The sequence below is a fragment of the Apium graveolens genome, unplaced genomic scaffold (genome assembly GCF_009905375.1).
Source record: "Apium graveolens cultivar Ventura unplaced genomic scaffold, ASM990537v1 ctg6117, whole genome shotgun sequence".
In the NCBI taxonomy this organism is placed as follows: domain Eukaryota; kingdom Viridiplantae; phylum Streptophyta; class Magnoliopsida; order Apiales; family Apiaceae; genus Apium; species Apium graveolens.
The window spans coordinates 94,096-119,314 of record NW_027419232.1 but is presented as its reverse complement, the minus strand read 5'-3'; the positions used below and the strand labels follow the sequence as shown (position 1 = coordinate 119,314).

The window sequence follows — 25,219 nt, the reverse complement described above, 5'->3', positions numbered from 1 at the left end:
TTACCATAGCCTTTGTAACATGTTAGTATAGCTTCAAAGTGTTACATACGGTAACATGTGGAAATTTATGTAACAATAGGGTGTTCATAGATAAAAAGTAACTTTTTACCAAAAATAAATAAATTATTATTTGACTTGAAAATTAATCAATTTGATAATTTAATTTAAATAATAATATTAATATTAGCTAAGAATGATAAATAGTTTTTTTGTTAAATTTTGTTAACTATACTAATTAGTAACTGATAATTTTTATTAATAAAAAAATTGAACACTCTTTAAATTTAAAAGTTTATTAAAAATAAAAATAAAAAATAAAAATGAAATTAGGGACAGTTTTTTGAACTCTCGTTGGGCTCCTGTTGGACTCGGATCAGGCGGGTTCAAAATTTTGAGAGAGCGGGCTCAAAATTTTGGAGAAGCATCTCTCTCAGTCTAAAAATATCTAAACATCTAAACATCTCCCATAGTAGCTCTATCACATTCTAAAAATCTCCCTCTCTGTTACTCTCAGATTTTAACTGAACTGAATTATAGATTAGCAATCTAAAATTTAGGGCTTTGTTCAATCGCCCTATCAATTTAGGGCTTCACTGCAAAAGGATTCAACCGGGTCATCTTGTTTTACATTCATGTTTCTCAACACAATTGGTTTGGGGCTTCACTGATATCGGGTCTTCTTGTTCTACAATCGGTTCTTTTTCTACAATCGGGTTTCTCAGTTAGGGTTTTTATATAAAGGTATTTTTCTAAATTGGATTTTTGCAATTAGGGTTTTTGTGTGTTATTGGCTTTTATATGTTTATATGAGTTTTTCTCTGTTTATTGTTTGTAGATGCTTGCGGAGATTGTCTCGTCTAGGTCTGCACTTTCAGTTAAGGAACGATTTATTTATTTATATGTTTTTCTTGATTTTTGGGATTTTTTTTGAAGTTTTGATTGAATCTTGCGATAATTTTTGAGATATAGACTGATTCTAGTTTTTTAATCTAGTGATTTTTGTACCTTTTCTAATAGTACTGATTGGTATGAGTATTTGGTGTAGCTATTTATCTATCAATCATTTATCTATCTTTTGACTAATATAGTAGCAGTGATGTACTTCTAGAATACAGAAAAGCTTGTGTGGTATGATCTTGAAAAGAATAATGTCAGGAAGGTTAGGATGTATGGGATTCCTGTCGAGTGTAATTCATTTGTATACACTGAGAATCTCCTAAAGCTCACAATGGATAAGCCACTGCTGCATAAGTCTACAGAACAGAAGCCATCCAAAGACAAACAAGATAAGAATTAAACTGAGAGAAAGTAAAAAATGTGCAGTTTTTGCTATTTATCGGTTTTATCACCTTACAGTTACTTTAGTATATGTGGTTTCTTGCATAGAATCACTATCAACAACACAAAATGGTTTTGTTTGACGAGGGATGCTTGTCATTTCCAAGAATTTATGTAGAAGTTAAGGTAGTAGATAACATATTATTCATGTATTAATTTATATCTTTGATTTAAAGTTGTGTATAAGTTGACTCTTATTTCGGGTTTTCATTGATCTTATGACGGTGTTGTCCTTTGTTGTTAGAAGTAATACTATACTAGAACAATTAATGAATCAGATGAGTTGTAAATGTACATGCAACTAACACGCCAGCTTTGTGTTTCTCTCTGTTGAGAGTGTGGGTATAACCTAGTAATTTGTTAATTTCTACTGCTGCGGCTAAGAAGAGCGAAGTACTGATTTTTTCTTTACGATCCCATATGGAATGCTGGTTGCTTGCGGAGGGATCATTGGATTTATCAAGAAAGGAAGCACTGCATCTCTTGGCAGAGGGAAACTGGTCGATTGCTCATTTTAGTTGGATATTTGAGTCTCAATGCTTTTCATAAGCGAGCTAATTCCTTTTTCGTTTCATTCTTGAGACTGGTAATCTACATTTTTATTGTTTTCTTTTTATACTATTTATGCTGTCACATTTAAAATGATACTTTCTATTATTTCTATGTATTTATGAACATGCTATTTTCTTTTTGTAATGGATTAAGAATGAAATTAATAATGGTATATACCAAATATTGGTACTGAATAAGAATAATAGGTTTGCTAAAAACTTCTTTCGCTCCAAACATACCAGTATAGAAGAGATAATGTATTTAAACTTCAGAATTGAATAATTTCGATAATTGAATAAAATTCTCTTTGAATGTTATCGATGTTTAAGTGTACATACGGGCTGGTGGGATTTATAGTCCCCACTAAACCGAAAAATAAAAAAATAATAATAATCATATTACGGTATATAGATATAATTTTTGCCCCCACTAGGGAATTTTTTTTATAAAAGATGTTTGACTTGTATGTTTTTAATTTATTTTAGTGCCCTGCCCCTGAGTTAAGGTTTTCTAGCTCTGCCATTGCTTTTTGAGTATAGATTCTTGTGGATCTATTAGTTAGCACATATTTAGATGCTGTTTAGGAAGATCAGGGAAAATAAACATGTGTTTAGCATGGCAAATACTTGTTTTTGATATTTTATTTAAGGATTTCAGTCCAGATCATGCCTTATAGCATACCTTCTTAGCTGTATTTATTAGTACATCACTTAAAAATAGAGATTGAAAGTGTATTACATAAGATGTACATATGCAGAAGTTGCAAGTAACCCTTGTAAAGCTCGGTATGGGTATATATGAATGTATTAGGCATGTGAAGAATACAGAACCTAAGTTTGTACACCTTTCTTTACTTATGTTTAGATTGTAGAATATTATTACAGAAGTAATGCAAAGTTTTGACTGGTGATAATTTTGTAAATTTGAATTGATTATGAAATTAGCAGCGCTGAATTTAATGCCTACTGGTATTCATACGCAGTTTGTGCTGCGACGCTTACATGGATCATGGTGAAACGTTATGCTGAAACATCAAAAATAATGCCAGCCGGGATTGTTGCAGGGATCAGGTAATTTATATCTTCACATCTGCAATTTGTTCATTTAAATTTGCAATTGAATCTGTATAAGATTTTGTTGAATTTACTTATGTGAGGGGTTTCTTAGCACCAGAACAGTCAGTTAATATACATTTTTTGGTCATGGATGCGAAATTCATTTTTAGAGGTTGTCGGCCTTTTTGACATATACCTCTTTGTCCATAATTTAAATAGTCACCTGAATTTCTGTTGAACCTGTATTCCTGTAATTACATGCTACTGCAATGCTTTGTCTGCGTTCTGCTGAATTCATGTCACCAGATGCCAATGTGTGCACTACATTAATGAGCTGCCTTTACTGATCAGCGAGTGAGAAAGTTGTTCTAAATCGCCAATTAATGGTATGTTTCTTTTATATTTTACTTACTATATCTCATATTGCTTTTAGCAATAAGAAAAAATGTCGTATTTGATCTAGGTGGGAGATTTCCATCTTTTGGGTTAAGGAAAGGTTTTTGAAGGATAATGCGGGGCTTTCAAGTACCAAGGCTCAAAGCAGGACGAAAGCCGACATTCATCACAAATCAATAAAGGATCAGAATAGATCTTTCAATAGAGGAAAGCAACAATATTTCAATATTTGGAATCAATCATATGATCAACAAATTCAAGTATCAGGGTTCTCGAGCTTGAAGCTTCATATTAACATAATCAACTCTTTTCAAAATAATATAAACCATTTCCATTTTCAAGAATCAATTTACTGAACAGGATGTTTTAGTTCCCTTTTTAAATAATCACTTAGAACCCTTGATTGGATCACTTTATCTTTCCATTTCATTATATACGGGTAATCAGCCCGTATCGACCTCCATTCCTGTCTTTAAGGTACCAATCGGCATAATTTCAGCCTTAAGTTGGACTAGCCCCACTAGCCTCTTACCATGACTGGACTAGTCCCACTAGCCTCTTACGTCCCAATCTAATCCATCAGGAATTCATTTGAAAAACCTTGAGTTGGAAAAACAAATAGGTTTTCTAAAATTCATTTTATCATTACCAAGCATTTGAAATCATTCGGACTCTTTCAAGTCGAAACTCATTCTTAATTCAGATTTTAAGGAAACAAAGTTCAGGGAGTGATTCAAAGATAAACAAGGAACAATTCATAAGGATTCTGTATTAAGGATAACAAGGCACTAAATTAAAAGGATCAGCATCTGTGTAGGGATCAATAGGGTGATCGAGAAAATAGGGTATCATTAAACAGGATTAACAAGGATAATCAGAGTGTTCAATATAATCCATGTCTTAATAGATAACTTGAACAGAAAGGACAGATTATCAAAGGGTTGAATCATTAAGCTTATCAATAACAGTTTAGGAAGAACAAAGGCAGGGTATCTCAAATCAATATCAGGGTCTCATAATTAAACAGTTCAATACTCTACATGGTATGAAAAACATTCTCTTTATAACCATTTACACAAGTAATCAGAGTTACTTGCCTGAATTTGCTTTCCTGAAGGTTGAACTACTGCCACCTAGTAAATCATTTCCTAGCATGAATGCCCTCACACGCCAAATCTACAATAAAACCAAACCTTAATCAGATTCTCAACTCTCGTTCCCGGAACGATCACTCAATACGATAACTCGATTACATCCTTGACTCGAGTATACAATTATAGCTTATACGCATAGCACATAGCACATAGCATATAGCATATCCCTTTCTCGTAACTTTTATATCTTTATATATACTTAACCATCGAAGGTTCTTGCTTAACCTTAGCTATTTCTCAAATCACACTAATATAATTCTTACGAGTACATGGTTTATTCTTAACTAAACCTTTACGACCATAATTATCACTTATGGTTATCAAAATTAATCAATCTCCACCTTAGCTCACATAAACATATAACACAATCCAAAATCTTTAAAAAGAATCATTCTCTTCTCTTTTATCCTCAAAATTCGAATCCAAATAAACATATAAATCACATAATCTATAAAATTACTCATGCATTGACTTAACATCAAAGCAATTCCTTTTTATTCCTACATTCCATTCGGCTATATCCACAAAACACAATTCAAAGGTCGAACATTGACATGCAAGCATTAGATTTGCTTAAAACTTGAAATTAGTCCAACACTCATCCTTTTTAGCTTATTTTTAACTTGACATTTACATGCAATGCTACACATTAACATGCATCACTAATTCCTTTTGTAAATCAACATGCAAATCTCGAGACTAGCTAATTAACCAAGAATCAAGTTATTAAATTTTAATTCCCTTTTCATTAGTACAAAACTCGACCAAAGCTCAACATGCAATAACAATTTCACTTCTTTTAATCCATTAACCATACTAATAACAATCCGTAATTACTTTATTCAACAAGAAAATTAAATCAATTATTCCAAGGATCAAAACCATTCGGGTTTTCAAGTAAACAACACATGCAAGTGATTTCTCTTAATCCTTTAATCACAAATCAACCCATAATCAAATCGACAACTCATTTCTAATAATCACTTATCAATTTAAATTTTAGAATCAAAACCTTTTTAAAATTTAAACGATCCAAGCATGCAAACACCGAAATCAACTTTTATGGTATTAGAGTTCAGTTTTTAACATCACAACTCACCACCGGTTCACCGGAGTTCATCACCGGTGGCGGTGGTTTCTCGGTGGTGCCCCAATTCGGGGTTTCCAACCTTGAAACCTCCGATTTATGTACACACAAGGCACATGCAAGACTCACTTGGCTTTGAAACTCATTTTTCAATTATAAAATCATCCCCTTAAGCACATACTAGACCATATACACACACGTACACACGCATCAAGCATGAACACACACACACACACATCGAGCTTGCATGCAACAAAATATTCACACATGCACATTCCAATAACCACTTTTGTATGATTAGCAAGAGATTTTGAGAAGGATTGGTGATAATTATCAAAGAAACAAGTGGTTTACCAAGAGAAAAGAAGAAGATCTGAGAGAGAGAAAGAGAGAGAGTAGCCGAGAGAGTGTGTGAGAAAGAAAGAGAGAAGAGAGAGTGATGGTGCTCGGGAAAAAGAAGGAAAAGGGGGAAGAGGTTGAGTTTTATACTCAATCAAAATTAAGGGCATTTTAGTACATTACTAATTCCCTTTTTATTCTTATTTGTTCCTTCCTTTTTACTAAAATATAACAAGGATTAAATATAAAATATATCTCTCTCGGGAAGTCGAGAATTATTGAAAATTACAATTTTAATACATAGGCCTCGAAATTAATTTTCCAACCATTACTCATAATAAGATTTTGAGCGTACGATTGATTTTATATGAATTTCGCAATCTCGCCTTAATAATATCATTTTCCACATAAAATCAATTTAAAAATGCAAAGATCACCAAATTAATCCACTCATCATTTTTAAAAAGTCTTTAGGACCACTATGAAGAAAACAGAACAAATCCCATGTTTTTATCTTACTCGAATGATTTTATAAAAATGCGCGAAGGTTAATTAAACCTTTATTTAAGTCACATAATCCCTTTAAAATTCATAAAATTGTCACAGAACACATAGTCATGCACACAGACAACAATCTCACATATATAATCACGTAACGACTCAGGTCTGATTATAGAATTTATCCTTCTTTAATCTTCATCCTTTTCTACGCGTACCAGGTCACGTTCAGCCTGACGGCCCGACGCTGAGCGTTTCGATTACGCTTCTCATTATCATTATCAATTAACACGTCACTTATGACGAAATACTTTATTTACACATTCATTTCATTCAATCACACATAATTCACATTTTATATTCTTTCACTCCTTATTAGGACGGGTTCCGTTCTACCTGATGGCCCGACACCACAGCTTAACTTCTAAGCTGACTCTTTAAATTGGAACATTTTTATCTATGATCCTATATTCTAATATACAGAAAAGACAATTATTCAGCACTTAGTCACATAATTATAATCACATCACATAACACATACTTTATTGACTTAATTACGTCACAAAATTCTCAGTCGTCACAATCTACCCTCCTTAAAAGGATTCTGTCCCCAGAATATAATCTAAGCAAATAGATGGGGATACTTTTCTTTCATTTCACTTTCTAATTCCCAAGTCGATTCTTCGACTAATGGATTTCTCCATAACACTCTAACTAGAGGTACAACTTTATTTCTAAGCGTCCTTTCTTTTCGATCCAAAATTCGCACTGGCTGTTCCATATAGGACAAATCTGGTTGGAATTCCACTGGTTCCAACTCGATCACATGGCTCGCATCAGTATTATACTTCTTCAGAAGAGATACATGAAACACATCGTGCAGATATTGCATTTGCGGAGGTAGCGCCAATTCATACGCCACTTTCCCAACTCGTCGCAATACTTCAAATGGTCCAATGTACCTAGGAATCAGCTTCCCTTTTTTTCCGAATCGGGTAAAACCTTTCCAAGGAGATATCTTTAACAAGACTTTGTCTCCAGATTCGAATTGCACATCTTTCCGTTCTTGATTTGCGTACTTTGCTTGGAGATCTTGAGCTGCAATTAATCTCTTTCGAATCGTTTCAACCTTTTCCTTCTTTTGCTGAACTAGCTCTGGGCCAATTAACTTACGCTCACCAACTTCGTCCCAATAAGTAGGGGATCTACACTTTCTTCCGTACAACACTTCATAAGGCGGCATGCGAATACTCGCGTGATAACTGTTGTTGTAGGAAAACTCAATTAAGGGCAAATGATCGTCCCAATTTCCTTTGAAATCTATTGCATAGGTTCGCAACATATCTTCAATTGTCTGAATTATCCTCTCACTTTATCCGTCTGTCTGCGGATGATATGTCGTACTCATTTTCAACTTAGTTCCCAAATGTTCATGGAATTGTAGCCAAAATCTCGAGTTAAACCTTGGATCTCTACCAGACACGATAGATACAGGAACTCCATGACGCATCACGATCTCATCCAGATATAATTTGACCAACTTTTCCAACGAAAACCTTTCATTTATCGGCAAGAAATGTGCTGACTTCGTCAACCGATCGATTACCACCCAAATCGCATCATGATTTGACTTTGGTTTTAGGTAATCCTACCACGAAATCCATCGCTATATGTTCCCATTTCTATTCGGGTATGTCCAGTGGCTGAACCAATCCGTTTGGCCTTTGATGTTCCGCTTTGACTCTTTGGCACGTGTAACATTTACTTATCCATTCCGCAATTTCCTTTTTCATGTTGGGCCACCAATAACTTTCTTTTAAATCCTGGTACATTTTCGTACTCCCAGGGTGAATTGAAAATCTCGAGTTATGCGCTTCTTGCAAAATCTCGTGCTTTAGTTCCACAACATTAGGTATCAAAATACGTGAGTTAACACGGTATATCCCTTTTCCATCCTTTTGAGCTTTAATTTCTTCTCCCGTCAACTTATCCTTTTCACGATTCATCACTTGCTCTTGACAACATCGAATCTTTTCCAGAATCTCGGGTTGAAACAACATTGCATATATAGCTTCATCTCCACATTCTGGAGTCTGCACCTCTATTTCCATCTTTTCAAAGTCCTTGATCAATACTTCTGATGACGTTAACATATTCAACCTTTCTTTTCGACTTAAAGCATCAGTTACCACATTTGCCTTTCCAGGATGGTAGTTTATCGCACAATTATAATCTTTGATCAATTCCAACCACCTTCTTTGTCGCATATTCAATTCTTTCTGAGTAAAGATATACTTTAAACTTTTATGATCCGTATAAATCTCGCACTTTTCCCCGTACAAATAATGCCTCCAAATCTTAAGGGCAAACACAATTGCTGCCAATTCCAAATCATGTGTTGGATATTTTTGCTCGTGCGGCTTGAGTTGTCTTGACGCATATGCTATTACCTTCCCGTGTTGCATTAACACACATCCAAGTCCTTTATATGAAGCATCACTGAATATCACAAATTCTCCTTTATCATCTGGTAATACCAACACTGGGGTGGTTACCAATCTCTTCTTTAACTCTTGAAAACTTTCCTCGCACTTTTCTGTCCAAACAAACTTCTCGTTCTTTATCGTCAATTTTGTCAACGGAACGGCAATCTTAGAGAAATCTTGCACAAGTCTTCTATAATATCCGGCTAATCCCAGAAAACTTCTTACCTCCGTTGGAGTCTTGGGTCTTTCCCAATTCATTATAGCTTCTATCTTGGCTGGGTCTACTTTAATTCCTTCTTTATTAACTATATGACCAAGAAATTGCACTTCCTTTAGCCAGAATTCGCACTTTGAAAACTTAGCATATAGTTTCTCTTTTCGCAGAATTTCCAAGGAAATCCTCAAATGCTCTTTATGATCTTCTTTCGTTTTGGAGTAAATCAGTATATCATCAATAAACACAATCACGAACTTATCCAAATACTGCTTGAACACTTTGTTCATAAGATTCATAAATACAGCTGGCGCATTCGTCAAGCCAAATGCCATTACCAAAAACTCATAATGTCTGTATCTCGTTCGGAACGATGTCTTGGGTATATCTTCCGCTTTGATCTTTAACTGATGATACCCAGATCTTAAATCAATCTTTGAGAAACACTAAGCTCCTTTTAACTGGTCAAACAAGTCATCGATCCACGGTAGAGGGTACTTATTCTTGATTGTCAACTTATTCAGTTCGCGGTAATCAATGCACAACCTTATACTTCCATCCTTTTTCTTTACAAATAACACCGGTGCGCCCCACGGAGATACACTCGGTCGGATCACTCCTTTGTCCAACAATTCTTGCAACTGAGCTGCCAATTCCTTCATCTCGATCGATGTCATGCGATAGGGAGCTTTTGACACTGGTTCCGTACCAGGAGCCAAATCAATCGTAAACTCGATCTCTCTGTCTGGAGGTAGTCCAGACAATTCATCAGGAAACACATCCGGGAAATCTCTTACTACCGGAATATCCTCGATCTTCACAGATTCTTTCTCCACGTCCACGACATGAGCCAAATAAACTCCGCATCCTTGACGTATTAATCTTCTTGCCTCAATAGCCATTAGAATTTTCTTCTCTTGCCTCTTTCCTTTAAATATCACTTCTTCACCATCCTTGGTTCTTAACTTCACCTTTTTACTTTTACATTCTATTTGCACTTCATGGTTTGACAACCAATCCATTCCTAGTATGACCTCAAATTCTCCTAACTTAAAAGGAATTAAGTCAGCAGAAAAGTGCCGGCCTTCTATAGTCACATCACAATCAGGACAAATCTTACTAGCAATAACTTTCTCTTGATTTGCTACCTCTATAATCAAATTAGGCTCTAGAGGGTACGCAACACAATTTAACTTATCAAGAATACTTTCAGAGATAAAAGATCTAGTTGCTCCAGAATCCATCAAAACTTTTACTTCTCTGAGTTTATACAAGCATACCTACTACCACGTCCACATCTTGCACCGCATCTTGCATCGTCATGTTAAAAGTTCTAGTTCTGGGTTAAGCTGATGGTGCTGGGAGAGACGGCGGTCCAGCAATTCTGAGAACATTAGCCTTCTGAACAGGCTCCTTGCAATTCCTGGCCATATGGCCCACTTTACCACACTTGAAACAAGCCAAATCAGGCTTCCTTGCTCCACTTGGGCATTCTGAAGAATAATGCCCCTTCTGATTGCACTTAAAACACGTTATATCCAGCTTATTACACCACCCCGGGTGTCTCTTTCCACAATTCCTGCATTCTTGAATCTGGGGTCTGCTATCCTTCCCCGGTTGTCCAGCTTTCTGGAAACGGTTCTACTGAGCTCCATTATCGGGTCTAAACTTCTGGAACTTTTGGTTTTGACCTCCACCATTCTTCCCAAACTTCCCTCTGAACTTTGAGCTTCCTTGCTCTTGCTCAGAGCTTTCAAAATTCCTTTTTCTTCCTTCGTTTTCTCTTCTTGCAGCTTCCCGCTCACCTTCCACTATCATTGCTTTTTGAACCAAAGCAGCATAATTCTTGATCTCCAACATTGCTATTTGACTCATAATCCACGGCTTGAGTCCCTGTTGGAACCTCTTAGCCTTCTTCGCTTCTGTATTCACGTACTCAGGTACGAATCTAGACAATTCCGAAAACTTCACTTCATATTCCGCTACTGACATTTCCTCCTGTCTAAGATCCATAAATTTCATCTCCAACTGATCTTGCATATAGCTTGGCAAATACTTCTTCAGAAATATCTCGGTGAACTTCTCCCAAGATAAGTCTTTGCCTTCCAACAACGCCTTTGAAGATTCCCACCAAAAACTTGCTTCATCTTTCAGGTAATAACTTGCATACTGAGCTATCTTATCGTCTTTAACTTCTGCTAACTCAAAAGCTTTTTCTATTTCTCTCAACCACGACTGCACTTTAATCGGGTCTGGCAAACCTAAGAACTTTGGGGGATGAACAGATTGAAAGTGCTTAAAGTTTCCAACTTTAGGGGCCACAGGTTGTTGCAAAAGCTGAGCAAGTATGCTCATCATAGTGGTTTCTGGGTTTATTTCTGGGTCTTGGGTGGGAATTCATTCTTCTTGGTGATCTGGTGAGTTGGCCATTTCTTACAAACCTGGTTTGAGCAATTATTTAGCAATACGATGGCATGGCATATATATAATAACAGTTTCTATGAAATCTCTTTTGTGGGTTTTAAGTTTTACCCAATTTGCACATGCAATCCTATTACTACATAATTCGCATATCAGTATTGTTTTATCATGGCACAGAACAGGGTTTTATGATCTTTAAACATGGTTATACGAAAACATGGTTGTATTAAAACATGGTATTGAGAACAGTTTATGAGATAATTAGGGTGCACAATGGAAAGCAAGATAATGGATTTATTTAAACAAAGGGTACATAAAGATAGTTCTGGATATCACAGGTTCTGAAATAAAGTACAATAAATAGCAGGGTTAAACAGAGGAAAAACTGGAAAACATCCCCCTATCTACCCCTAACTTCCAACAACTACGACTACGACACAGATCTGAAATACAACAAGATAAATGAAAAGGGATCCCGACATCTGACCAAGTATCCCAAAGCCTACTGGCGCTGAAAAACAACAATCTACGGGCTCAACCAACAGTCCCATCTAATCATCTAGAATCTCTCTCAACACAACCAACATCCAGCGAATGATCTTATGCAGCCTCCGGGCCTCAGCATCAGCATCACTAGTGGATGGTCCCTCATCCAATCTCCTCCTGGAAACCTGCTCCACCAACTGAATCCTAGCTCTCCACTCCTCCATCAACACTGAAGTCCTCTGCCTAGAATCTCGAATCAACCTATCTACCAAAGCTCCCAACCCAGGAATGCGGGAGTACACAAAGTCTCGATCCTGGGCTAACTTGCCACCAACATTGACAGGAACAGTCTTAGGCATCTTGGACTCTGGCTCAGGGGCAGGGGTCTCTGAATCTGGCCTCAAGGGTGAAATCTGCATAAGGATCTCACTACTCTCAGAAGGGTCCTCCTCTGGGTCTGAACTAACATACACAGGCTCCTCTAGAGAGGGTGGAACGGGGTCCACAGGGGTACCAGACAAACTAATCTCTGAGTCTGAGTCACTACCACTACTAGGATCCTGAGAGAAAACACAAAACAGCAACTAAGAAACAATGTTAGGGTTAAATAAAGCTTCCAGCTAACTCACACCCTAACTCTAGTTTCTACTTCACCAATAAACACTTTCCATAGACTATACCTAATAGTCTAACTCAACTCTATATGAGTCGAACTCTCTCGCGATATAGATATATTCCCAAAATACCCCTTTTAAATCCTAACTTGTCTCAGGGTCTAGATCATGTAGCTCTGATACCAACTTATGACGCCCTCAATCTCGGGGTTAGGAAATGAGAACTCACACACCTCTAATCTACTAATTAAATATGCATAAACCCCGATTAACTACTAACAGGATCAACAGGATAAAGTATGAGACAAGATCACAACTACCAATCATAAAATATAACTTACAAACCCAAAATATCATTAAATAAACAATATCGATTCCGGCTGAGAACCGACAGATAACCCATTGTATCTTTAAACATTTCCATCTAGGCGCGAGCTCACTCTTATTTACCATTACCTGCTCTGGCAACCGGAAGCCCTCAACACGATAGGGACCACCAGGTACGCTCTTACGAGCAGTGCGCCTAAGCCTGACCATCTTCTTGTTTAACTGCCATGGTTAGATTAAAACAAAACAAATGAGTATAAAACTCAGCAAGTAACTATATAGCAGTTCTACAATATCAATTCACAATATGCTTTACCAAACTCAGGGCATTCTACTTTATTTGATCTAGGTGGCAGATTTCCATCTTTTGGGTTAAGGAAAGGTTTTTGAAGGATAATGTGGGGCTTTCAAGGAACAAGGCTCAAAGCAGGACGAAAGCCGACATTCATCACAAATCAATAAAGGATCAGAATAGATCTTTCAATAGAGGAAAGCAACAATATTTCAATATTTGGAATCAATCATATGATCAACAAATTCAAGTATCAGGGTTCTCGAGCTTTAAGCTTCATATTAACATAATCAACTCTTTTCAAAACAATATAAACCATTTCCATTTTCAAGAATCAATTTACTGAACAGAAAGTTTCAGTTCCCTTTTTAAATAATCACTTAGAACCCTTGATTGGATCACTTTATCTTTCCATTTTATTATATACGGGTGATCAGCCCGTATCGGCCTCCATTCCGATCTTTAAGGTACCAATCGGCATAATTTCAGCCTTAAGTTGGACTAGCTCCGCTAGCCTCTTACCATGACTGGACTAGTCCCACTAGCCTCTTACGTCCCAATCCAATTCATCAGGAATTCATTTGGAAAACCTTGAGTTGGAAAAACAAATAGGTTCTCTAAAATTCATTTTATCATTACCAAGCATTTGAAATCATTCAGACTCTTTCAAGTCGAAACTCATTCTTAATTCAGATTTTAAGGAAACAAAGTTCAGGGAGTGATTCAAAGATAAACAAGGAACAATTCATAAGGATTCTGTATCAAGGATAACAAGGCACTAAATTAAAAGGATCAGCATCTGTGTAGGGATCAATAGGGTGATCGGGAAAACAGGGTATCATTAAACAGGGTTAACAGGGATAATCAGAGGGTTCAATATAATCCATGGCTTAATAGATAACTTGAACAGAAATGACAGATTATCAAAGGGATGAATCATTAAGCTTATCAATAACAGTTTATCAAGAACAAAGGCAGGGTATCTCAAATCAATATCAGGGTTTCATAATTAAACAGTTCAATACTCTACATGGTATGAACAACATTCTCTTTATAACCATTTACACAAGTAATCAGAGTTACTTGCCTGAATTTGCTTTCCTGAAGGTTGAACTACTGCCACCTAGTAAATCCTTTCCTTTCCTAGCCTGAATGCCCTCACGCTCCGAATCTACAATAAAACCAAACCTTAATCAGATTCTCAACTCTCGTTCCCGGAACGATCACTCAATACGATAACTCTATTACATCCTTGACTCGAGTATACGATTATAGCTTATACACATAAGCACATAGCACATAGCATATAGCATATCCCTTTTTCGTAACTTTTATATCTTTATATATACTTAACCATCGAAGGTTCTTGCTTAACCTTAGCTATTTCTCAAATCACACTAATATAATTCTTACGAGTACATGGTTTATTCTCAACTAAACCTTTACGACCATAATTATCACTTATGGTTATCAAAATTAATCAATCTCCACCTTAGCTCACATAAACATATAACACAATCCAAAATCTTTAAAAAAAATCATTCTCTTCTCTTTTATCATCAAAATTCGAATCCAAATAAACATATAAATCACATAATCTCTAAAATTACTCATGCATTGACTTAACATCAAATAAATTCCTATTTATTCCTACATTCCATTCGGCTATATCCACAAAACACAATTCAAAGGTCGAACATTGACATGCAAGCATTAGATTTGCTTAAAACTTGAAATTAGTCCAACACTCATCCTTTTTAGCTTATTTTCAACTTGACATTTACATGCAAGGCTATACTTTAACATGCATCACTAATTCCTTTTGTAAATCAACATGCAAATCTCGAGACTAGCTAATTAACCAAGAATCAAGTTATTAAATTTTAATTCCCTTTTCATTAGTACAAAACTCGACCAAAGCTCAACATGCAATAACAATTTCACTTCTTTTAATCCATTAACCATCCTAATAACAATCCGTAATTACTTTATTCAACAAGAAAATCAAATCAATTATTCCAAGGATCAAAACCATTCGGGTTTTCAAGAAAACAACACATGCAAGTGATTTCTCTTAATCCTTTAATCACAAATCAACCCATAATAAAATCGACAACTCATTTCTAATAATCACTTATCAATTTAACTTTTAGAATCAAAACCTTTTTAAAATTTAAATGATCCAAGCATGCAAACACCGAAATCAACTTTTATGGTATTAGAGTTCAGTTTTTAACATCACAACTCACCACCGGTTCACCGGAGTTCATCACCGGTGGCGGTAGTTTCTCGGTGGTGCCCCAATTCGGGGTTTCCAACCTTGAAACCTCCGATTTATGTACACACAAGGCACATGCAAGATTCACTTGGCTTTGAAAATCATTTTTCAATTATAAAATCATCTCATTAAGCACATGCTAGACCATATACACACACGTACACACGCATCAAGCATGAACACACACACACACACACACACATCGAGCTTGCATGCAACAAGATATTCACACATGCACATTCCAATAACCACTTTTGTATGATTAGCAAGAGATTTTGAGAAGGATTAGTGATAATTATCAAAGAAATAAGTGGTTTACCAAGAGAAAAGAAGAATATCCGAGAGAGAGAAAGAGAGAGAGTAGCCGGGAGAGAGTGTGAGAAAGAAAGAGAGAAGAGAGAGTGATGGTGCTCGGGAAAAAGAAGGAAAAGAGGGAAGAGGTTGAGTTTTATACCCAATCAAAATCAAGGGCATTTTAGTACATTACTAATTCCCTTTTTATTCTTATTTGTTCCTTCCTTTTTACTAAAATGTAACAAGGATTAAATATAAAATATATCTCTCTCGGGAAGTAGAGAATTATTGAAAATGACAATTTTAATACGTAGGCCTCGAAATTAGCTTTCCAACCATTACTCATAATAAGATTTTGAGCATACGGTTAATTTTATATGAATTTCGCAATCTCGCCTTAATAATATCATTTTTCACATAAAATCAATTTAAAAATGCTAAGACCACCAAATTAATCCACTCATCATTTTTAAAAAGTCTCTAGGACCACTATGAAGATAACAGAACAAATCCCCTGTTTTTATCTTACTCGAATGATTTTATAAAAATGCGCGAAGGTTAATTAAACCTTTATTTAAGTCACATAATCCCTTTAAAATTCATAAAATTGTCACTGAACACATAGTCATGCACACAGACAACAATCTCACATATATAATCATGTAACGACTCAGGTCTGATTATAGAATTTATCCTTCTTTAATCTTTATCCTTTTCTACGCGTACCGGGTCACGTTCAGCCTGACGGCCCGACGCTCAGCGTTTCGATTACGCTTCTCATTATCATTATCAATCAACACGTCACTTAGGACGAAATACTTTATTTACACATTCATTTCATTCAATCACACATAATTCACATTTTATATTCTTTCACTCCTTATTAGGACGGGTTCCGTTCTACCTGACGGCCCGACACCACAGCTTAACTTCTAAGCTGGCTCTTTAAATTGGAACGTTTTTATCTATGCTCCTATATTCTAATATACAGAAGAGACAAGTATTCAGCACTTAGTCACATAATTATAATCACATCACATAACACATACTTTATTGACTTAATTACGTCGCAAAATTCTCAGTCGTCACAACAAGCATCGATTCAAGTTTGGGGGTGTGATAAGTGGCATTTTATACCACTTAGAGTGTCTCGTAACGGCTTGAATTGGTATCTTAAACTCGAGTATTTGTGTATTTGACGTGTTTTCGAGTGTTTTTGTATTTCAGGGTATAACTTGCTTAGATAGGGTGTTTTCATCGAATAAAGCCTAAGAAAGTGCTTGGAATCAGTCCCGGGTTGATGTGCGAAGAATTTAACAAAAACAGAAGCAAAAATAGGAATTTTCCAGAGAGCTTGCAGGCACCCGCCTAATGGGAGCAGGCGCCCGCCTGGAAGAAGGAGGCGGCCGCCTGTATGCGGATTTTCAGAATCTGGATTTTATAATTCTATTACAATTGGGATTCTGTTAGCGCTTGTTCTCTTGGGTTATTATATAAACCTTATGGGAAGACGTTTTCTAGATAATATAGGGGATAATCGAGAGCGAAGGCAAGAAGATCGAGAAGACCGTTTTAGCACGCAACAACGAAGAAGAGGAAGCATACATTTATCTTGTGATTCTTTTAATTCGTTGTAATAGTGGATGCTAGTTTTCTTTATGCTTTGAACCTTAATACTCTTGTGATGTACTTCATTATTTATTAAGTATTTTTATTAGTTTATATCGTTGTGTTATTATTATGCTTTCATCTGAACCCATGGTGACGATGAGTGCTATGATGGGCTAATCGTGATCATGGGATCCTAGCGGATTTACTATGGATTTCTTTAGTTAATTGTTTAATACCTTGGTAGGTGGTGATTGTATGATATCTAGCATAGGTTGTACTTATTCGTCTTATGTGCGTCGCGAACATGTAAGATAGCCTGTTAATCTCTTGTGAAGCGACAGTGAATCTTGAGATTCAGAACTTGCCATGCTAGCATAGGTTCGTGTATTGTATGCATGATTAGTGGGTAACTCTGACCGTTTTACTTGCCTTGTGTAATCATCATGAATAACTTGCGCTTAAACGTTATATTGTCAAATTCTGTAGACATATAGGGTCTCAACATAATTGATGCCTATTCAACTTCTATCTTAATTGTGGATGTTTGGTAGAATGGTATTCGTACAACGAAAGTTGGCGTTTATCAGTTTCGTGGTGTTCGATTAATATTATCACCATTACATGCTAAGGGTAATAACAATAACTATTGAATGAAGTAGTAATAAAGTTATGATCTCATGTGTGTTTAATATTGTTAATTCAAGTGTTTAATTCTCGTAGTTATTATTAGTTAATCAACCTTAATTGTTATTTTCTTGACATTGAAGAATAATCATACATTGGTGAGTAAGTGTTAATTAAATATAATTAATCAGAGTCTCTGTGGGAACGAACTAGAAATCATTCTATATTACTTGTGAACGCGTATACTTGCGTGATTTATTTAGCGCATGCTTTGTGCCTAACAACTTCAATTCCTCTTCATCAGTGTTATTTCCAGCCATTCTCTCCTCTTCACTACCAGCATACTAACTGAAGTCAGATACATCACCTAAGTCTTGTTCATCTTCATTCAAGAAGCCTGTCTTTGTTGAGACATCAAATGCACACATACCATAATTCCTATCCTTTTCATCTGCATACTTGTCTTTTTTGAACTCGCCATTTTTAAAAGATGTTACATCTTCATCTGTTGAGTCCATGTTTGAGCTGTCACCATGAAAGCTGTTGCCATCACTATGATGATCACTATGATCATCAACTAATTCATTTCCAAAGTTAGGCTCTACAATATCTTCATGATCACTGAAGTCTTTATATATACCCTCAAGTTCAAATAATTGCTCAAATTCTTCTTTCTCATATGCAATATGTCTAGGATCATTTACATAAACTTGGTCATCCAAATGCACCTGTGATGGTATGTATGCTTCACTAACAGCATATACATGTATGATTTTACTGCAATCCAGAGCATCACATATTTGCTAGACATGAGCATCACTTGATAAAGGCTTCAAATTGCTCTATAAATCACCATTTGGAACCTTGTAAAACACCTCACAAACAAATGTTGATTCACCACATTCAGTTAACATATTACCTATCTCTAAAAAGCTCATCTCATCCACATCACAGTTGTCTACATATCTTATTTGTCCACCAACATAATTTCTAGGATTTAGTTCAAATTGACCACCAATGTGCATTTTTAAGGAAAATTTATCAAGAGAATCTGCATAAATATGAAAAGGTGGCAGAAACACATAGTAAGCAAACATATTCACTGTGTTCTTCAAACCCTAATCCTCTTACAAACACAAAAATCACACTTTTCTATAACACCTATGCAAACATGATGGTTACAGTCATATGAGACAATATTACAGATAATATCACATTAGACAAGTAAAGATTAAAATTGTATCACTTCAAACTCACTACTGCAATCAAGGAAAAAACATGAAACAAGATAAAGTAAGAGACTGACTATTGTAATCGGGTGCTTCCTTCGGGGAGTATACATCATTTTCAGCTACATGATGCACATACCATGCCACGGGAAATTCAGCAAGAACCTTGGAAATTAAGACATAAATAAGATTAGGAGGGAATCAGGAAGAGTAAAGTAGGAGATTGGCGCCAAATTACCTCCAGCAAGTGCTTATATGGTACAATAATGCATATTTTGTTGCAATTACAAGAACACCCTTCACAATCAGCTTTATTTACTAACGGGAGTAACAGCTGAGTTGACGGGCGTACACAGTCCGCAGAGGATCATCGACTGGAGGTACACAATCTGCAATTTGAAAGAATGAAGGTACACACTCTGCATTTTGTTGATACTGCAGGTACACACTCTGCATTTTAGTCTATTTTTGTAGATTGATGGTTTGATATTTTTTGTAACCTGTAGTAAATGAATTGGGTCATTAAAATGATCAAATCGACCCAACCCAACTCATGTGCAGCCCTAAATGTACGTAGATACTTCAGTCGTCTATTTATTCAAACTAGAAATATATACCACAGTTTAATTCAATTCTCCTGAGGGCAGAATTTTTCTAGGACAACCCGGCCTGAAACCAGACTCAATTTATTGAGAGAACTCAAAATGCCCCTTTGCTAAAAATTTTATTTACTTTACTCTTGAATATACGATTTCATTTTTACTTGATCCGGAATTGGCAGTTTACCAACATGAAAACGACCTGAAATTGGCATTGCTAAATCGGCTAACATACCAGTTCCCCTTTATTTATTCCGGTGTTGGATAGTTCACACTTCGGATTTATTTGCGAAGTTGCACGAGCAGTAATAAAATAGTTATTCAAAAAACTTAAGGATAAAATTCAAATAATAATTTACTCTATCAAACAACAACATTGGCTACTTAATAAGAAAAAACTCAAAAACATGGTAGATAATACATCAAGTCCAGCCCATTAAAAACCCCATAATTATGAAACGGAATCAAGGTCCAATAGCCCCTGACGGGCCTCAACCAAACCAGGCTCAATCCTCAAAGCCCTCTCAAACGCATTCCTAGCCTCATCTCTCATCCCTTTAATCACAAAACACTGGCCTAACAAACAAAAAGCCTTCCCATTATCCTCACTCAACCTCACCGCCTCCACCAAATCAGCCACCGCCGAGTCAACTCGCCGCCGCCGATTCACCGCCATCCTCAACTCGGCCCTCGTAAACAACGCATCCCCCCTCTCCTTATCAGACAAAGTCTTCACCGCCGGAAAAGTCAACGCTTGGTCAACGCACTTAAGGGCCGCCGACTTGTGGCCCATTAGATCAAGGGCCAGGCCTTTGAGAATTAATGTGGTGGCGTCTTTGGGCTGGAGTGATAAGGCCTGATCAGCGAGATTTACGGCGTCTTTAGCGAGGGAGAGTGAGGTGGCGCGATTGGAGGTGGATCGGGCTCGAGATAAGAGGTGGGCCCCTTGAATGAAGTGACGGTGGGCTTGGGCTTTGAACTGGTTTTTAGTACGGATGTTGTTAAAGGATTGTTTGGGGAATTTGTGGATGGCGTAGAAGATGGAAAGAGTTAATACGAGGATTGCTAGTTGCACGAGTATATCTGGAGCCATGTTGTTAGATACTGTAACGAAAGTCGAAACTCAGGATAGACTATTTTATTTTTGGTATTTGCAGTTACTTTGGGGTGCCCGTTTGAATTATGAATTCCAATCATATTATCGGGTTAACCGACTTGAATGATCATGATTCCAACTGTTTCTTACTTTTTGCGATATTATGCAAATTAATCTACTCATGTCCAGCTAATTTGATGTTCAACACTTTGTCGAAAATTAGAGGTTCGGGTTCTGAGAAATGAAAACGAGATTATACAATAAAAATGTATTACAATCTCGTTTTTATTGGTATTAACAGGGTACAAATCCCATGAGTGCCATGGTAAATTGTAATTTTCAAATATTTATTTATATATAAGTTGTGATAAAAAAAAGACCGTGTACAAGTAATTGACAAGACGATATGCAAAAAGATAGAAAAATGCGAGGAGAACCACCAAGGCTGAGAACATCTGCTCAGGGAGACAGAGGCACTAGGAAAATAATGTGGCCTCAGGCGAAAACTCAGAACTACTTAAAATGAGGAAATTTAGATTGATAAAAATGAATATTATATATATTACTCCATAAGAAGTTGTTTATAACGAGTAAGATCCTTGAGGTAAGTTGTACAAGTATAATCTTCCATGTCATCATCATCCACCACCACCATCGACCTCTGTTTCATCTCTAATCCTCCATTTTCACCTCTCAGTAGTTGACTCACCTGCACATAAACCAACATTACTCAAGTCAATTATATAATAACATAAATTCCAGTTTATAAAGATAAAAAGCTTATAATCATAGAATATATGTGATCAAATGTTGATAATTACCCGTGTCATGTTTGGACGTAGTTTTGGCATATGATCAAGGCATGTAGTAGCTGTTGCAATCGCACGTTTCATTTCAACTACGTCATAATCATCGCCTAGTCGCGGATCTGCTAGTTCCTTCACACTGTTTTTCTCCAACAGAGATTTTGCCTACACCACAAGGGTAAAAATCATGTCACAGATGGTTATACTAGTATGCAACTATATTATTTTCATGTCAATGTTATTTTACTATGCTATGATGAAGTGCCACAATGCAAGTCATGAAATTTTTAGGCAATATGATTCTGCTACTCGACAAGTTGTTTATGGCCTAAGGGAAGCTCATAAATCAATATTGCACCCAGATTCAAACTAACAAAACATGCACTTACCCACATAACAAGGCTCTGTCGACAAGAATCAACAGCACAACGCCCTGTTATAAGCTCTAACAGCAAAACTCCAAAAGCAAAAACATCTGTCTTCTCATCAATAATTCCATGCATAAAATACTCCGGAGCCATGTACCCAAAAGTGCCCTCAATAGGTGATACTACATGATGCATCCACTTCTCTGGGAGCCACTTTGCCAACCCGAAATCTGATATCTGAACATTAAAACAAGTACCTCATAAGTCATAAGTATATAAAACATAATATCAAACCACCATATATATTCACAACAAAAATAACAACCTGAGGCACGTAATCTTCGGATAATAGTATATTTGAAGCTGTAATGTCTCTATGGATTATTCGCCTTTGACAATCAGAATGCAGATACTTTAAACCATCAGCTACCCCCATTGCTACCTTAAATCTCATGCTCCACTCCATGCTACTCTCCGTAGTACCGTGTAGTAAAGTTGATAAACTGCCATTGGGAGCGAATTGGAGGACAAGGTATAATCCATTTTCAATACTAAAGCCTACTAATTTAGCAGCATTCGGATGATTAATATGTGCAATAATTCCAAGCTCAGATAAAAACTCGCCAACTAGATTTTCATCTTTCTTTGCCTTCTTGGTAATCTTTTTCACTGCAACAATTTGACCATCTTCCAAGCACCCTTTGTACACTTCTCCATGCCCCCCTTTACCAATCAATTCAGCTATTACACAGAAAAGAGAGAGTTCAGATGATCAGTTGTCAAACTCCAGGTTAACTATCTGTAAACTAATAAGTTACTTAAAAGTAAATATTTACCAGCTTGCAGTAATATTTTGTTTGTAGGGGTCAAATTTAAGTCTGACACTTAATTCAATCAGTAGGTGCACATGTCTAGAAAATTCATGGACATGATAATTCAATAGACTTTAAAGTTTTTAACCAAATTATTGTCTGCAACTAGCCAGCATCTACATTGGACAAGACTTAAGAGAACTTTTTGTACAGTAACTAAAAATCACAAGGTTCGGATGTGCAGAGCTATAAATTAGTAGTTGAATGTTCTAATCACTCTCACAGGTGTTATTTAATATATGATGATGTGGTCAAAATTAAGGTCCCATTCTTACACATCTCTTTCCAAACCAAAGTTTGCTTTGACTGTTAATCTGTAATGTGTAGTTCATTTGACACAAACATTATTATGATAATCTCATGCCTAGAAATCATATTACCTATGCATGTCAAAAAAGTAAAACCCTCCAAGACTAAATATTACAGTAATATTTATAAACAGACTGACATACATATAATTAACTTTGCTTGTTTAAGCTAGACCAAACTTGCCAGATATAAAAAGGTTCAGAATTGAAAAGTAACTAAAATAAATAAATAAGCAAATAAAAAAGATTGAAGAAAAGACAAGAAAGGTGAAAAGTAATTTCTTACCAGGGTCAAAATTGTTCGTAGCAGCTTCAAGTTCTTGAAAAGTGAAGTTTCTCCAAGAAGGCTTTGGCGACATAAACAGATCATCAACAGACTCTTCAGAAACATGACTTGCACTCTTTCGAAACTTCCACCTTAACAATGAAATTGAAGACAACCTTTTCAACACTGATTTCTTCTTGTTTATATTATCAGACTCTTTCTTCTTCTGGTCACCAATATTTTCCTCTTCTGATGATGATGGATTAGAAGAAACTTCTTTATTTTCAGCCAACTTGTCATCCAAAGAAGAGTTAAAACTGCTTCTACTACTACCACTGCTGCTAATAATGCTGCTGTGATCAGAATCTGAGCCTGTAATAACAATATCAAGCACTCCTCTTGGAGACTCATTCTCCTCCATCTTTTCTACTTCTTTGGCTTCATTAGAGACCTCTGCATCTTCTTTTTCTTCTTCTTTCACAATCTCAGCCACTTCTGCTGGTTGGCTCTCATGGGTTTTTGCTATATATCAAGAAAGATTAAGAAAACATTAATTAAAACCAGATATATAAATAAAGTTATAATTTTCTTAAGTACTGTTCAAGAATATGTGTGTAAATATTACATGCAAAAGAAAAAAGATGAATAGAAGAAGTTACCTTCATCAGGAACCATTGTAGAGCTCCACCTTAAAAAACTTAAAAAGAAAGATAAAGATTTGATTGTAGAAGAAAGGTTTAACTTGAAAAGAGTAGTTAGTCGTTAATGAAAGAATAGGGTATGGTATATCTTTGGAGCTACTTCTTCTACCAAAGAGGAGCAGAGTTAATTGAGCGCACACCTTTTTGTCTATTTTGCTTGTGTTTCTTGCTATGTCCACATTATGCAACTCAAAACTGTATTTATAGCTAAAATTTATATTTCAGAAACAAAATCGAATTTGAAATATTCCTAATCCTCTACCCGAATCAATAGTGCTAACCAAGTTTAATAATAGTGCTAACCAAATTCAATTCGATTTTTGAAAGTTATATTTTATTGTAGAGGATTGATAATAAAATATAAATTTGTTCTGAGTATGGATATTTTTGATACTATTAGGATTCGGAAAGAGGCGGCATAATTTTGCATGTAAAGTTTTCTAATGTCATCTTCAATAGTTATGATCCAAAAATCTTAATTTGGATCACCAACTCATGTAAATACTCAACTCATGTAAATACTGATCCAAATTTTTGACTAACTACATCCAAATAATTGATTCAAATTACTTTTTATATATAATAATATATAAATATTATATTAAGCAATTTTATCTTAAATTTATCATTTAATAATTATTGGTAATTTATATAACATTTCATAAATTAATTAAATCAAAAAAATTAATACACATAAAAATATTAAAATTGTGCAATTAATTCACGAAAAACACATTTATTACAATAATTATCATACAAAATATGATTGATACACACTAATTTTCCCAATTAGTATATTCCTCTCATAAATGCTCAATTAATGCATCTCTAAGTGCAATATGTGCCTCTTTATTTTTTATTTTAAATTTTAGTGAAATTATATTTTCTCATTATTTTAAGTTTTATTTT

General features: G+C 35.7%; 2 protein-coding genes across 2 annotated transcripts; both read right to left on the bottom strand.

Moving 5' to 3' along the window:
- Nucleotides 1–20,257: 20,257 nt before the first annotated feature.
- LOC141703049 (uncharacterized) lies at nt 20,258–21,092 on the bottom strand. Its single transcript, XM_074506664.1, has one exon. The coding sequence runs from the start codon at nt 20,985–20,987 to the stop codon at nt 20,346–20,348; it is 642 nt and encodes a 213-aa protein (XP_074362765.1). The 5' UTR covers nt 20,988–21,092; the 3' UTR covers nt 20,258–20,345.
- A 412-nt stretch (nt 21,093–21,504) lies between these two features.
- LOC141703048 (receptor-like cytosolic serine/threonine-protein kinase RBK1) lies at nt 21,505–24,471 on the bottom strand. Its single transcript, XM_074506663.1, has 6 exons — nt 24,269–24,471; nt 23,631–24,131; nt 22,490–22,905; nt 22,186–22,401; nt 21,812–21,961; nt 21,505–21,699 (listed from the first exon to the last, which is right to left on the bottom strand). Exons 1-6 carry the CDS (start codon nt 24,282–24,284, stop codon nt 21,553–21,555), a joined length of 1,446 nt encoding a protein of 481 aa, XP_074362764.1. The 5' UTR covers nt 24,285–24,471; the 3' UTR covers nt 21,505–21,552.
- Nucleotides 24,472–25,219: the final 748 nt, after the last annotated feature.

What these genes read in the sequence shown, in the direction of transcription:
- LOC141703049 (XM_074506664.1), bottom strand. Translation starts at nt 20,987, where the DNA reads ATGGCTCCAGATATACTCGTGCAACTAGCAATCCTCGTATTAACTCTT.
- LOC141703048 (XM_074506663.1), bottom strand. An exon ending in GACAGAGCCTTGTTATGTGG is followed by an intron (nt 21,962 to 22,185) that starts GTAAGTGCATGT and finishes CTTGTGGTGTAG; the next exon opens with GCAAAATCTCTGTTGGAGAA. An exon ending in TACGTCCAAACATGACACGG is followed by an intron (nt 21,700 to 21,811) that starts GTAATTATCAAC and finishes GTTTATGTGCAG; the next exon opens with GTGAGTCAACTACTGAGAGG.